Below are 16,951 nucleotides of genomic sequence, written 5' to 3'. Positions count from 1 at the left end.
GGCATTTTTTGCATGCCAGAGTGCCTTTTCTTTGCGCTTTTTTTTTCAAATCCCACTTTCCAAACTTAGTGCCACATCATCCGTGTATGGAGATAAATAATTTAATTTTATTTCCCCATTTACATGAACTAAAGATACGCTGAAAAGGGTATGGATGGGTGGAGGAGGTGTTAAATGATAAGTCCCTCAATCACTTTCGATTTGTGACCTCTTTGGTGATGGGTTTGGTGAGTCTCTGCCGTCAATGCCTATCTTCCTCTCCTTATCGATAGTAAAGCGATCTGTCGTATTCAACTGCAGACGACCGTCAACTCGTCCACTAATGGCGTTCGCCTCGTACGTTCTTCAATCTTGTTGAACTTCAACGTGGATTCATTCACTTCGCGACAACCTCGTCGGGATTAAAAAAAAAGAAGCCTTCCACACGACTAAGGGTGGACAAAGAGAGACCCGGGTGGCCCTGGAAATATGGGGCAAGGCAATTACCCGCCCTGACAGACTACCTTTTTTCTTCTGACCATGCCGTTGTTTAAGAAAAAAACAGGTAACCCTCCCACTTTTGTAATGTTGTCACTGATACCGAAAATGGGGGATCAATTTAAAATGTATATTATTATCTAAACTTATCCCCCACTTTTTGGTCACCGATTTTAGAGACGAGATTTTGTTAAATGTCGTTGTTTATTTTAAATTAAAAACAAATAATAATTATAATAAAAAAAAACGCATAAATAAATAAATAAAAAAAAATGACATTAAATTTTGAAAATTTTAATTTTAATAATTAACAAAATAATTAGGATTTTATTTAAATGTAAAAAACCAAAAACGAATCAACAAATAATTTTTGCTCAATGTTTTTATTTACTTTTATTTTCGTTTTAAATTGTTTTTGATTTGTAAAAAAAAGTTAAATTAATTTTTTAAAAAATTTGTTTATGATGAAAAAAATTAATTATTAAAAAATTAATTATTAAAAAAATTTAAATAAAAAGAAACTTCAAAATTTGATATTTTTTCAAGAAAAGATCAACAGTTTTTTAAAAATATTTTTGATAAATTTAATTTATTCATTGTAAAAAAAAAACGAAATTCATGTAAAAATTATTTTTAAAAAAATTAATTTAAAAAAAATTAAAAATTGAAATATTTTAAAATTAATTCAACGTTTTTAGTTTCAAGTTAACTATTTAATTTTTAAATATAAAAATATAATTAATTCAAAGTTTTCTACAATTATTCATGGGATAGCTATAAATATAAATCTTGGCTTACGTTAAGATTGGCACTTTGTTTACAAAACGCTTCAGCGGAAGTGACGTCAGACACATTTTAAGGTACGGATGACCAACACTATTATAATGTAAAAAAATTTTTTTTTTAAAAGCAAATATAAAAATAAAATTTCAATTCAAATAGTCTTTATTTGAACTTAAAAATTTTAAATTATAATCTTTATAATAAGAATATATTTATGAACTGTTTTTTTTTAATCAAACATCAGGTGTTGGTAATTAAAAAAAAATTTTTTTTTTGAATAAAACATAAAAATGTAACTTATAAAAAATATTTATGAATTGTTGTTTGTTTGATTGAGAAAAACAGTTCATAAATATATATAAAAAAACAGTTGATAAATATATAAAAAACAGTTAATAAATATAAAATATAGTTCATAAATATATAACAAAATAGTTAATACATAATAAAAAACTGTTAATAAATATATAAAAAAACAGTTAATAAATATATAAAAAACAGTTAATAAATATATAAAAACTGTTAATAAATATATAAAAACTGTTAATAAATATATAAAAAACTGTTAATAAATATATAAAAAACAGTTAATACATATATAAAAAACAGTTAATAAATATATAAAAAACAGTTAATAAATATATAAAAAAACAGTTAATAAATATATAAAAAAAACAGTTAATAAATATATAAAAAACAGTTAATAAATATATAAAAACAGTTAATAAATATATAAAAACAGTTAATAAATATATAAAAACAGTTAATAAATATATAAAAACAGTTAATAAATATATAAAAAACAGTTAATAAATATATAAAAAAAACAGTTAATAAATATATAAAAAACAGTTAATAAATATATAAAAAACAGTTAATAAATATATAAAAAACAGTTAATAAATATATTCAAAAAACAGTTAATATATATATAAAAAAACAGTTAATAAATATATAAAAAACAGTTAATAAATATATAAAAAAAAACAGTTAATAAATATTAAAAAAACAGTTAATAAATATATAAAAAACAGTTAATAAATATATAAAAAACAGTTAATAAATATATAAAAAAAAACAGTTAATAAATATATAAAAAACAGTTAATAAATATATAAAAAACAGTTAATAAATATATAAAAAACAGTTAATAAATATATAAAAAACAGTTAATAAATATATAAAAAACAGTTAATAAATATATAAAAAACAGTTAATAAATATATAAAAAAAACAGTTAATAAATATATAAAAAAACAGTTAATAAATATATTCAAAAAACAGTTAATAAATATATTAAAAAAACAATTAATAAATATATTAAAAAAACAGTTAATAAATATATTTAAAAAACAGTTAATAAATATATTTAAAAAAACAGTTAATAAATATATTAAAAAAAAAAACAGTTAACAAATACTCCCGATATCTCAGCACTAAATGAGACTAACCTACACTCTTCCATCCCCTCTAACTACTTTAACATGACTGGATATCTCCCACTCTGTCGTAAGGACTCTAACAAACATATGCACGGACTTGGAGTTTACATTCGTAATACCCTTCCCTTGACTAGAGAAACAAACCTAGAATCGGACGATCAAGCCTTTATGTGCTTTAGACTAAACTTGCAACACAGCTTTAGCTACTTTTATTTTCTCTACCGCTCTCCCTCGAGCCAGGACTGCACCATAATAAACAAAGTCTCTGACAGCATAGATACAGCACTCTCCCTCGACACTAGCGCACAAGTACATGTATTTGGTGACTTTAATGTCCACCACAAAAACTGGTTGGGATTCTCTACTTACACAGACACAGTAGGCAGCACAACACATAGCTTCTCTATATCTTAATCTCTATCACAAATTGATACGCTTCCAACCCGTTTCCCAGACCAGCAAAAACAACATGCATCACTTCTAGATCTGTTTTTGACCACAGTTCCTGATGATTGTATAACGAATACCGACAGCCCACTTGGGCATGCTGATCATGCAGTGATAATGGTTGAAATCGCCCTAAACTCTAGAGCCAAAAATCGAAGAGCCAGTGCTCAAAACAAGATATTATACAAAGGCTGGGAAGCCATCAGAGATCTTATCAGAGATGCCGCATGGGGAAATATTTTTTCTCTTCCTGCTGAACAGTGCGCAAATGAGACCACTGAATGGTTCAAAACTGCAATTGACGTACATGTCCCCATGCGGAAATTTTGTAGCAAACCCCACTCTCCTCAATGGTTTACTTCGACTTGCGCAACTGCCATTGCTCAAAGGCAGCATGCATACCGCAGATTTAACCAACATAAGTCCAGTTCAAACAGGCAGCAGCACATAGAAGCTAGAAGTAACGTTAAGAAAGAAATAGCGACAGCTAAAAGAGAATTTACTGAAACCACCAAAAAACGCATGGAAGCACAGAAATTAGGAACTCGTAACTTCTGGAAAATCTACAACAGCGTAGTAAATAATGGGCAATCAACAATTCCCCCACTAACCAACAATCACGAGGTTGTTTGCTCAGCAACCAACAAGGCTAACATGCTTGCCAGTCGGTTTGCCTCAAACTCCACACTGGACCCTCTCAACCACCCCCTACCTGACTTTCCTATGCGGACAGACGCCATGCTAGATGATCTGAAAATCACCCCTGCTCAGGTGCATGCTATCATAAAAAACCTTGACACTGCAAAAGCATGTGGACCTGATCTCATCCCAGCTGTGCTATTAAAAAAGTGCTCAGCTGAAGTAGCTCCAATTCTCCCCAAACTCTACAACAAATGCCTTAATGAATCTTGCTTTCTGAGCTGTTGCAAAACTGCTTCTGTGGTACCAGTATTCAAGAATTCTGGCGAAAGAATGGACCCATTAAATTATCGCCCTATTAGCCTCCTCCCACTTTTTTCCATAATATTTGAGACCTTAATTAACCATGCTCTAGTCCATCACCTTACAGATGCTAAACTTCTGACTGACCAACAATATGGATTTAGACAAGTCCGTTCCACAGCAGACCTCCTAACTGTAATCTCTGAACGTATATACCACTTACTGGACAAAACCGGGGAGGGCAGAGCGGTTGCTCTAAATATATCTAGGGCTTTTGACAGGGTATGGCATAAGGGTCTCCTCAGGAAAATTAGATCATACGGTATCACTGGTAGAATGCTAAACATAATTAAATCCTTCTTAGATAAGAGAAAAATCCAGGTTGTCCTCGACGGTCGTACATCTAAAATTCCAAAATTTCATCATGACAAGTTTCAAGAAAAAATACACGATTAAACCCGGTTCTCCAACTTCCAACGTAGACCCCTACTACCATGTCTCCTTCTCCAACATCAGGGGTCTACGTTCTAACCTTCCAGAGGTTGAAACCCAATTACAGGAGACTAAACCAGACCTTTTATTTTTAAGTGAAACTGGCATTGGACAGGCTATTTCCCTTGATGAGTTTGCAATTACAGGATACTCTAACTTAACTTCTAAATCTGACCCCCAAGATCGCCATGGGCATGGAATATGTGCCTATATTAAAGATAGCTTTCCATGTGGGAGGGACATCGCCAGGGAAGATCCTAACTTACCTTATATGTGCTTCCGGGTTGCTTTAGCTCACACTACTGCATTTATATTTACTCTCTATCGCCCCCACAACAGCGGAGTTACTATCTTTCAAAGCATATCTGAGAAAATTGACCAAGTCCTTTCTACTTATCCTTCAGCTAACATTCACGTATGTGGAGACTTCAATGTTCACAACGTCGAATGGTTGACCCACTCAAACAAGACCGATGATGAGGGGAGGTTCTGTCATGATTTCTCCATTGCCTATGACCTCACTCAGATTGTTCAGGAACCCACCCGTGTGCCCGATAATGACGGCCAGTATGCGAGCCTACTAGACCTTTTTCTCACAACTTGCCCTGAACTATGTTCAGTTTCTGTTCTGTCGCCTCTTGGATCTTCCGACCACTCTGTTGTATCAATTAAGATAAAAATGAAATGTAATAAGTCCCCAGACGTACCTCTTCATCGTACAGTATATCGATACACTAAGGCTGACTGGGATAGCTTCCGTACATTTATATCTGATCTACCTCTGCATTCCATGTTTAAAAAGGATGTGTCCTCTATAGTATTAGACCTAACTGAATGGTTAATTGTAGGTATTGACCATTTCATACCCTCTAAAAAATTTCAGCAAAAACCTAACAGCCAGCCATGGTTCTCTCCAGAATGTGCTGCTGCCATTGCGCACAGAAATCACTTTTTCCACTGCTTCAAACGTAATAGATGTATGGAAACTAAAGCCGTTTTCAGGACTGCCAGCAACCATTGTAAGAAAGTAATAAGGAACGCAAGAGAGTTGTATGCTCAATCTGTTAAGTCCAAAGTAGCTGAGCAGCGGCTTGGTTCCCACCAGTTTTGGCAAATAGCAAACAGAATCCTGAACAGAAGCGTGTGCTCCATCCCAACTATTATCAATGGATCTGAGGTAATCTCGTCAGCATCAGACAAAGCCAAACTCTTTGTCAAGAACTTTGCAGCTAATTCTACCCTTTGCGACCAAGACCGCCAACCCCCAATATTTCCTCTTGTATCAGAAAACACGCTATGTGATATACGTATATCTGTACGTGATGTTGCCAAGCTAATCAAAAACCTTGATTCCAGTAAAGCAACTGGCCCTGATGGTATTCCAATTATAGTACTCAAAAAACTTCAACCTGAACTAGCGCCCATACTTACAAAACTGTTTAAACGTTGTCTTAAGGAGAATAGTTTCCCATCTCCCTGGAAAATCTCATCAGTATGCCCTGTATTTAAGAATTCAGGTGATCGCTCATCCCCCTCTCAGTACAGGCCAATAAGTCTCCTGTGCGTCATGAGTAAGTTGCTAGAATCTGTATTAAATACAGAAGTAATCAAACATCTCAACAAAAATAACCTTCTTAGTGACACTCAATATGGTTTCCGTTCTGCTAGATCTACAGCTGATGTCCTTACAGTTATATCGCATAGGATTAGCAAATCTCTCGACGGTGGCAATCTTTCTAGGGCAATTGCTCTTGACATATCTAAAGCCTTTGATAGGGTATGGCATAAAGGTTTACTTCATAAGATCGCTAGCTATGGTATAGCTGGAAAAGTCTTCTCAATTATTAAATCATTTCTTTCTGATAGATTCATAAGAGTAGTAGTTGAGGGGCAAAAATCAGAAGCTCACAATATTAATGCCGGTGTTCCTCAGGGATCCATCCTGGGCCCAACTCTTTTCCTGATCTACATTAATGATCTTCCAAATCATATCCTTACATCATTTGTAGACATTTATGCTGACGACACTACCATTTATGGTACCACATCTAAGACAGTAAACGAGCAAGTTCTCTCCAATTCTCTCTCCTCTGATCTTGAGCACGTAGTACAATGGGGAAAGGAGTGGCTGGTTACTTTTAATGCATCTAAAACCAAGCTTCTCTCTTTACATCATCAACATTCTAATCCACATTTGTCATCAATTGAAATGAATGGCTCTCGTCTTCAGGAGGCCTCAAGTTTTGACAAGCTTCTGGGCTTGACCATTACTCCTGATCTTAAATGGAACACGTATATCAAATCTGTTGCCAAGGCCGCTGGAAAAATGGTGGGATCTTTCTATCGATCCAGTAGATATCTCACTGCTGATGCTATTCTCTATCTATATAAGAGCCAGGTACGTCCAAGGATGGAATACTGTTGCCACATCTGGGCAGGAGCTGCTAGAAAGAACTTGTCCTGCCTTGATAGAGTTCAAAATAGACTTCGTAGCCTCGTAGGAGATGTCCTTTTCTCCTCCTTGCAACCTCTATCTCACAGAAGAGATGTTGCGAGTTTGTCTCTGATGTATCGTTATTTTCATGGAAAGTGTTCAACTGAGCTTCAATCTATGGTCCCCCCTCGCCAAACTTTCACAAGAAACACTCGTCTAGCTGTAAACACTATCAATAATTTCCCCCACTCTTTATCTGTGCCTAAACCTAAACGTAGATTCCATGAACAAAGCTTCTTTCTTAGAACTGCACGCCTGTGGAATTGTCTTCCGTTTTCCTGCTTTCCGGCTGACTACAATATGGTTGTGTTCAAGTCTAAAGTAAATAAGTTCTTGATGAGCCGTTCCATATAAGTTATTAAATTTACCAAATTTTCATTACTAATGATTACTATATTGACCAACTTCTACTGTACACTCTTTAACCCTTATCCTTGAGTGGCCTCTGGGCCTTGATAATGTGGTGATGCCTTTGTAAAAAAAAAAAAAAAAAAAAAAAAAAAAAAAAAAAAAAAATGCGGGAGTGCTTCAAGGGTCTATTCTTGGACCTCTGTTGTTCCTAATATTCATAAATGACCTCCCCGACAAAATTGCCTTGAGATGGGTATATATGCTGATGACACCACACTCTATAACAGGCATGACAGGAAAACAAATGAACACATTTCTAAAGAAATGGCAGAAACACTAGAGGATGACCTCCAATCTGTAGTGGAATGGAGACAAAAATGGATGGTCACATTCAATGCTGCCAAGACTAAACTAGTTTCCTTCAATAATTACAAAAAACCTTCTCTACCACCAATAGCAATAGCCAACGACACTTTATCTGAAAGTACATCTTTCGAACTGCTTGGCCTGACGTTCACAGGAAGCATGAGTTGGAACAATTACATTGAAAGCATTGCCAGGGCCGCTGCAAAGAAGGTAGGCTCTCTCTACCGTGCTAGAAAACTACTAACGCCCGAAAGTATCCTGTACTTCTATAAGGCCACCATTCGCCCATGTATGGAGTATTGCTGTCATATTTGGGCTGGTGCATCTGCTACTAGTCTCTTGCTCCTTGACAAGATTCAAAAGAGAGTCACCAATCTGATAGGCCCTGAACTGGCATCTAAGCTTCAGCCTCTGTCCCATCGACGAAATGTTGCATCGCTCTGCCTGTTCTAAAAGTATTTTAATGGAGAATGCTCTGACGAACTACAAGCACTTGTGCCCCCACAACATAAACACCCTCGACAAACCTGACTGGCAGGTAAATCTCACCCCCACACAGTAGAGATCCCTAGATGTAAAAGATCTTTCTACGCCACTAGTTTCTTCCCCAGAACCGCTAGACTTTGGAATTCCATTCCAGGTCCCTGCTTCCCCAACTGTACTGACGTGCAGAAGTTCAAGTGTAACGTGAACAGACATCTTGCTTTCCAAATCCCCACATAGTACGCCAGTAGATGTTACCCCTGATAGTAGCCCCCTACACCAAAGTGGCAATGTGCCTTGTTTGAGGTGAAAATGTGATAAAAAAATTCAAAAAACAGTTAATAAGTATGTTATAAAAAACAGTTAATAAATTTATTTAAAAAAACAGTTAATAAATTTATTTAAAAAAAGAGTTAATAAATTTATTTAAAAAAAACAGTTAATAAATTTATAAAAAAAAAACAGTTAATAAATTTATTTAAAAAATAATTTAAACAGTTAATAATTTATTAAAAATAATTATTTTTATAACAGTTATTATGTTTGGTGTGAAAAAAATATCAACACCTGATGTTTGATAAAAAAAAAACTGCTAATAAATATATTTTTATTATAAAGTTCATAATTTTGTTATAAAAAGTTCAAATAAAATGTTTGAATAAAATTTCTATTTTTATATTTGCTTTAAGAGAAAAAAAAAAAAGAAAAGAAGTTACATTAGTGTTGGTCATCCGTACCTTAAAATTTGTCTGACGTCACTTCCGCCGAATGGCCTTGTAAACAAAGAAGTGCCAATCTTAACGAACGCCACGAATTTATGTAAAATTATCTTTAAGAAAAGGTGCTACTGCAGTAGTGTGCACTTATTTTTTTTTTTTAATAGTATTTTCAAGTTTAATTAAAGTTTTATGATGTATGTTTTTATTAAATTGTTAAGTTAAACTACAGAATAGGTACAAAATATTCTCCCCTCCCCATGTTAAGAATGGCTTTCTAAATAATAACGTTATTTTAGCACGGATTGCACTAGTACACTAGTACCAAACAAATTTTTAATTTATCAAAAAATTGTTAAATATTTTAACATTAATTCAACGTTTTTAGCTTCAACTTGATTATTTAATAAAAAAATATATAAAAATATAATTAATTTCAAGTTTTCGATAATTATGCATGACATATCTATATATAGAAATCTTGTGTCCGTGTTTTTCTCGCCTTTTCGTTACTTACATATTATGATAATTAAAAATAAATGAATAATGTTTATTGAAATTTAAAATAAAACGGCGTAAAGTACAAAAGCAATCATTAAAAAAAATTTAATTAGAAAATGAAATCCGCCAGAATGCATTTCAATTCATACGTCAACAAAATTATCAATCTATTTAATCTTGTCAAAAAAAAAAAAATACTTTGTGATTCTTTGAAAGTTAAAAAGGATTCGAAAGCCTTTAAACTGTCGAAATTCAAAGTTCATTTAAATTGGTTTTAAAATTCTTAACAAATCTCATTTGGTACTTGTGCAGAATACGGACCGTACTGAAATAATAACGTTATTTAGAAACCGGTTCTTAACATGGGGAGGGGGTGTAACTGTACTTTTTCACCTAGCAAGCAAACAAAAAATTACCGTAAAAATTGAATTTCACACGAAAATCCTATGTAAAACATGTCTCGGTCCGTATTCCGCATATTTAACCTTTAGTTTATTAAATTGTTAGGTGAAAGTACAGCACAGCATAGTAAACGAGACGCCTCCCCCTCCTCATGTTAAGAATAGGTTTCTAAATGATAACGTCATTATTTCAGCACGGTCCGTATTCTGCATATGTGCCGATATTTTAAATTTAAAAAAAAATGTAATTTGCTTAAATAATGAAAACGGACACGTTGTTTTCTTGTGTTCATTTAACACATTTCAGTGAAAATAAATATTCTATAAATGACCCATGTAGGTGGCTGTGTGCCAGGAAATGTTAAGATGGCGATCTCTCTCTCTCTCTCTCTCTCTCTCTCTCTCTCTCTCTATATATATATATATATATATATATATATATATAGAATTAGTTGCATGTTATATCCTCCCCTATCGCTCTTGAAATATTCAGGTTTAACATGATTACTCTTAAAAAAAAAAATTAGTTTTAGTCTTGGATCAATTAATAATTCGTTACTTCTGCAGAATACGAACCGTGCTGAAATAATAACGTTATCAATTAGAAAACCCTTCTTATCATAAGGAGGGGGGCGTTTTGTGACTATCCTGTACTTTCACCTAACAATTTTCCATAAAAGTTTGAATTTAACTTGAAAATCCTATCTAAAAATGGTCCATAACGTTACTTTTGGTTCTGAATATGACTTTAAAAGACATTGGTGAGGCCCTATTTGGGGGTTGTGGGGAGTTATCTCCCTTAGTTACCATTGCTCCCAGGTCCACTTTGGCTCAGAGTGGTAATCCCCGTTAGCTTGTTCTGGTAGCATCATATGCTCTATCTGAAGATACTGGGTTCCTGATCAAAAATGAACCAAACTTACAGGCGACTGATGACCACCTGTGAATTTAATATTCCCTTGACATTTCCTCCTAGACTGAATGGCATACAACAATTAAAAAAAAAAGCACCAATAATTTTGATGGCGGACCTGCAGAATCTTGCCTCCTCTCTATTTTTTTTTTTATTTTAATTTTTCTTTTTTCAAATTTTTTTTCAGAGGATTATTATCGAATAAACACGAGTTTACGAGATTATCAAAAAAAAAAAAAACTTACTACCTAGCTCTGCTCATATATTAGACACTTTTGAAGTAAATACTGAAAAATCAATGCATAAAATATACCAACTTGTAACATTTTGTGTGGAGACATGAAATAATAATAATATCCTATATAAAAAGCAAAATGTGTGTGTGTGTGTGTTTGTATGTCAGCCAAAAACTTTCGACACACGCGACGGATCCTGACAGAATTGGTATCCATTTATTTATTGCGGACTATTAGCCTCATCTTTTAGTTTTTGTTTCATGAGGTTTCAGCCAACTATTCCTCTGGATTTCGTCGTCATGGTAACCACCTGACAAAGGCCAGAGGAATAGTTGGTTGAAACATCATGAAGCAACAACTAAAAAAGATGAGGATAATAGTTCACAATAAATAAATGAAGAAATAATACTCTTCTCAATAAACAGTCCAATTAATTAGATAATATAGAGATCGGTATCGTTTTGAAGCTAGACGTCTTGGACGACAAATATCGAAAAATTAGCCAAAAACATTAATTCCTTCACCCTCAATTCGGCTGTTTTCTACAAGGAGGGGCCGCTTTTTTCACCGACATTTTCACAAGTCATAGTCTCTTTTCGATTGACTAACCTTAATTTCAACGTTCACAACTTCCGGCTGCGCGATGGATGCATCAGCTAAGACGTTGCTTTTTTTTTTTTCACCTTCTTTTCCTCCTTCACGTTACGGGTTCAAACCTGCCTGCCTACCACCACTGTTTTTCTTTTTTTTAACACCTTTCTCCATCCGAGCTGCCTACGATTTTGATTCCCCCCCCCTACACCACCTCTCCACACCCGGGCAACACCGGATACTCCTGCTAGTATATATTTAAAAGTGGGGGGGGGGGGTAAAACTAAATTTGTCACAAGCAGTTTCTCGGAGTTGTGTTTGCATGTGGGCGCGTGCATGCCAGGATGGAAGTGACATATTCGGAAAGTTACTTATTTGCAGAGTTTGAATGCGATATTCGTTTTCAGCATACCCAAGGGCCTGTGAGAGTTGTAATTTTGGGGGAGGATGTTGAGGTGGAGGCCAGGTAAAAATTTACCCAAATAATTTACTAAAACAGATTGTTTTAAGGCATACACAATTTCTTAATGTTCGACGGGAATCTATCTCCAATCCTATGCTTATTTAAATAGAATAGAGCAAAACTTTAAAGGTACTCAGTAGTTTCATCCATGCGAAAGTGCAGAAATACCTGGTGTAGAAACCAGGCACATGGTTACCCCTCTTGGTGAAATGGGTCCGTAGATCTTATCAGGTCATCTATTTAAGAGAAGGAAAACTCTGATATTAAAACTGGGAGAAGGAGGCCTCTCCAGTTATGGTCGATAACCTTTCTAGAGCTGGTAACTCAAACAAATTTTCCAGTTTTCAAACCTAAACTACTTGACCTTTTGGCCAAGATCAAAGTGTAGTATCTGTTCTTCAGATTTTGCACTTCTATTTCTCGTTCTCTCAGTGGAGGAGAAATCCTTCACGACTGAGACAATTTTTTATTTTTGTACCTTTTCTCCACGTTAAAAAACGACCCTGGTGTCTAACTCTGTCCCGTGGGGAGGCATTGTAAATAGGTACTAAAGGAGTAGATAGGCCTGCATACTGCTGGCTTTTTACACTCCTTATTTGTTAGCCAGTCGCAGAGGTACACTACCAGGGACTCACCAGAGCCACCCTGTGTTACCGTAAATGTTTGCTGTTCTGTTTATTTATTATTTATTTAATTAATATTTATTTATTATTTATTTATTTAATTAATATTTATTATTTATTTAATACTAACTAAACGTTTCTGTTACGTTTGCTTTTACTACTAAGCGATGTGTGTTTATCACCGTTCTTACATATATGGGCATGGGTGTGTTTGCTCTTGCGTATCTTACGTGCAGTTCACTGTTATGTGTGTGTGTGTGTGTTCTTATCCTTACACCGTTTCTTGCCTTGAAAGTCTTTGAGACGTGTACGCGCAAATGTATAATGCGTACATATCTGGTTGCCTTAGCCAACGAATGATATCTTCTTGGACGCTTGTCTGCCATCTCGTTGGGAAATGGTCACTGCAGACCGATGCATCGATAAACAACAAGATGGATTTGAAGGAAGGCCTCGACCACAATTTCCGTGTCATCCCTAATTTCCGGTGAACTCTCTCTAGGTTGATACCTGTCAAACGTAACCTTTTGTGACCCTGCCAACTCGCTGAGGGGAAACCCAAAATATGCTTACATAACTTTTTATTTCTAAAACTACCTAGATAGCAATTAAGCTGGGATTCCCAATACTACACATGTACTTGGCCTTGTTTCCTGACTAGGACATGTCACGTTGTTCCCCTATCCTTATCTCCAATTTCTTTCATTCTCTTACAAACTAAGCAAATTGGGGTTACTTGTATGCCCTTGCGTTCACTCAACTGGTTTGGGCCGGTCTCGTCTAAGAGGTTGAGGGTACTTAATTGACAGTTTGTCTGGCTGGAGTTTCTGGTTTCTCTTTGGTAGCGCTTAGAGTGACTGCTCTATCATCAGTTGTATAATATTGGGATAGTTGTAGTGCCATGTCACGCACGGAAAGGGACCCTGCTGCTATCTCTGGTGGCCTTTCACGAGGCCACAACTTTCTAGGTAGGACTCCGCTAAATGGACCATTGTATGTGTATACTTGACATCAAAATTGGCCCACTTTGCCCAACACTCTCCCCCTCAACCTGAAATTGAAAAACAAAACGTAATGACATGACAATCCAAACAAATATCACGATCAAACCAGACAACCACTCAAACAAGACGAGTTCACCTCCTCTCTTGAGGCTCACATTCACAAATATCCGAAGTAATCTAGATGATGTAGAGTTTTACCTCTTAGTAAACTCCCCGGATATCTTAGCATTAAGTGAAACAAACTTACACTCTTCAATCCCCTCTAACTACTTTAACATGACAGGATACCCCCTCTCTGCTGTAAGGACTCTATATTCAAAGCACTCTCCCTTAACTAGAGAGCAACGTTTTGAATCAGGTGACCAGGCATTTATGTGCTTTCGACTAGCCTTTCATCACTGCGTTAGTTACTTATATTTTCTCTACCGTTCTCCATCAAGTCAGGATTGTACGTTAATCGATCATGTCTCTAATAGTATAGATGCCGCACTTAGATAGTGGCGCCCAAATATATGCGTTTGGTAACTTTAATGTCCACCATAAAAAATGGCTTGGTTTCTCAGGTTGCACAGATGCAACTAGACGTTTTTTTTTATTACATTTTCACCCCATACAAGGCACATTGCCACTTTGGTGTAGGGGGCTACTAACAGGGGCAACAACTACTGGGGTACTATGTAGGGGATTTGGGAAGCAAGATGTTGGTTCACGTTGCACTTGAACTTCTGCATGTCAGTACAGTTGGGGAAACAGGGACCTGGAATGGAATTCCAGAGTCTAGCGGTTCTGGGGAAGAAACTACTGGAGTAGAAAGATCTTTTACATCTAGGGATTTCTACTGTGTGGGGGTGGGATTTTGCAGCCTGTCGGGTCTGTCGAGGGTGTTTACGTTGTGGGGGCACAAGTGCTTGCAGTTCGTCAGAGCATTCACCATTATAATACTTATAGAACAGGCAGAGGGATGCAACGTTTCATCGATGGGACAGAGGCTGAAGCTTAGATGCCAGTTCAGGGCCTATCAGATTTGCGACTCTTTTTTGAATGTTGTCAAGGAGCGAGTTTTACTTATAGCTTTTCTATAGCACATTCCCTCACACAGACAGTCATGTTCTCAACCCGCCTCTCTGATCGTGAACACCAGCAGACTTCATTTCTAGACCTATTCCTCACCACAGTACCTAAGGATTGTGTGACTAATACCCACAGTCCATTTAAAAACGCAGACCACCTAGTGGTATCAGTCGACATCATACTTAAAAACCAAGCGCAAAGGTGAAGAGCCATTGTTCAAAACGACAAGATATTACAAAAGCCTGATTGGGAAGCTATCAGAGAACATATTAGAGATGACCCCATGGACCAATATCTTCTCTCTTCCTGCTGAACTATATGCCAATGAGACAACTGGATGATGCAAAGCAGGCATTGAAGCACATGTTCCCACACGGAAGTATTATAGCAAGCCCCACTCTCCCCCATGGTTCACTACAGATTGTGCAGCTGCCATTGCACAAAGGCAGCATGCATTCTGCCGGTTTGTACATCAGAAATCAAATACAAATTGGCAAAAATTTATAGATGCTAGAAATCATTGTAAGAGAGAAATAGCCACAGCCAAAAGAAGGCATGTTGAAATAACCAAAGAATGCAGAGAATCGCAGAAAATAGGAACTCGCAATTTCTGGAAAATTTATAATAATGTAGTGAATAAAGTACTGTCCAACAACCAGAAGGTTGCATGCACAGCAACTGAGAAGGCGGAACTGCCTGCCCGGCGATTCGCCTCTAAGTGCGCCTTAGAGCCTCCCAAATTTCTCTATACAAACTGAAACCACACTATATCATGTGAAAATCACTGCTTTTCATGTTCACAATATCATAAAATACTTAGACACCTCCAAGGTGTGATCTCATCCATGTTATACTAATTAAGAAATGCGCAGCTGAGCTATCCCCCATACTTTCTAAGCTCTATAATAAATCCCTTGTTGAATATTGCTTCCCTAATAGTTGGAAGATGGCCTCTGTTGTACCAGGGTACAAGAATTCTGGTGAAAGAACTGACCCTCTCCATTATCACCTTATCAGTCCCCTCCCCCTCTTCACTTAAAATCTTTGAAACCTTAATTAATCAAGCATCTTCTCAAAAGGAAGTCTTCTGACAAACAGTATGGCAATGTTGTTCTACGGCAGATATTTTAACAGTCATCTCTGAACGCATATACCATGCACTGAATGAGGCAGACGAAGCCAGGGTTGTATCCCTTAATATATCCAAAGCTTTTGACAAAGTCTGCCATGAAAAGCTGCGAATGAAAATTAAATTATGCAGTATAACTAGACATATGCTCGTACTATTTTGATTCATCGAACTACTGTTCTCATCTTGAGTGTGATTTTCGCGTTTTGGTCGATGTAACCTACGACCTTCTTTAGGTGTATCTTGTAAAATTCTGGAATGCTTCTGTCAAACTCGGGAATTTAGACAGAATTTTGAGTGGACTCCTTTATTTATTTCACAGGGGTAGCATGCTCTTGTTCTGTCAGCCATGACTGGATAGAGGTCCTAAGTAATTCGCAATTGTATTTTTCAGCCACCCACACTGAAAATTGAACCTTCTTCAACCTTCAGGAGAATATCACTTTTTACAATTGATTTTTCCAAGTACTCTAACCTCTGCATCCGTGAGCCGATGGAGATGAAGAACAGTAGTCCGATGAATCCAAATAATATGAATAACCAATCCTCATCTCAAAATTCCAGAAATGGATATATACTAAATATAATTAAATCCTTCTTAGACAATAGGACCATCCAGGTTGTAAGTGATAGACATTCATCCAAACAGCATAACATAATAGCATAACATCAATGCGGGAGTGTCTCGGGTCGATCCTTGGACCACTATTATTCCTAATATTCATTAACAACCTCCCTGATAATATTGTATGTGAGATGGGTATATTGTATATCCCTGACAAACTCGCTTAGCAACAAAATCCCACCCCTACACTGTTTAGGTCCCTAAATGCCAGACAAGATAGTTTCTTCTCTTGAACAGCTACACTTTGGAATTCCCTTCCTGCTACCTGCTTCCCTGACTACTGATATGCAGAAGTTTAAATGTAATGTAAACCAACATCTTGTTAATTTTTCCTAGGCATGGTCCTAAATAGTATCCCCTTACGTCTAAGTAGCAATATGCCTTATTAAGAGTGAATGTGA

The 16,951-nt window shown here is 35.9% G+C and overlaps 1 protein-coding gene across 1 annotated transcript in view; it reads left to right on the top strand.

Moving 5' to 3' along the window:
• Nucleotides 1–281: 281 nt before the first annotated feature.
• Nucleotides 282–16,951, top strand: part of LOC145269871 (A-kinase anchor protein 10, mitochondrial-like) — a 165,610-nt gene continuing 148,940 nt past the window's right edge. Inside the window, 1 exon segment of the mRNA XM_080125615.1 lies at nt 282–544. Coding sequence (XP_079981741.1) covers nt 520–544 — 25 coding nt within the window. The 5' untranslated portion in view covers nt 282–519.

This window comes from Euprymna scolopes, chromosome 45 (genome assembly GCF_053919585.1).
Source record: "Euprymna scolopes isolate OS-2025 chromosome 45, ASM5391958v1, whole genome shotgun sequence".
Lineage (NCBI taxonomy): Eukaryota > Metazoa > Mollusca > Cephalopoda > Sepiida > Sepiolidae > Euprymna > Euprymna scolopes.
Note: the sequence above shows the minus strand (reverse complement) of the source record. Positions and strands in the feature narration are given on the sequence as shown.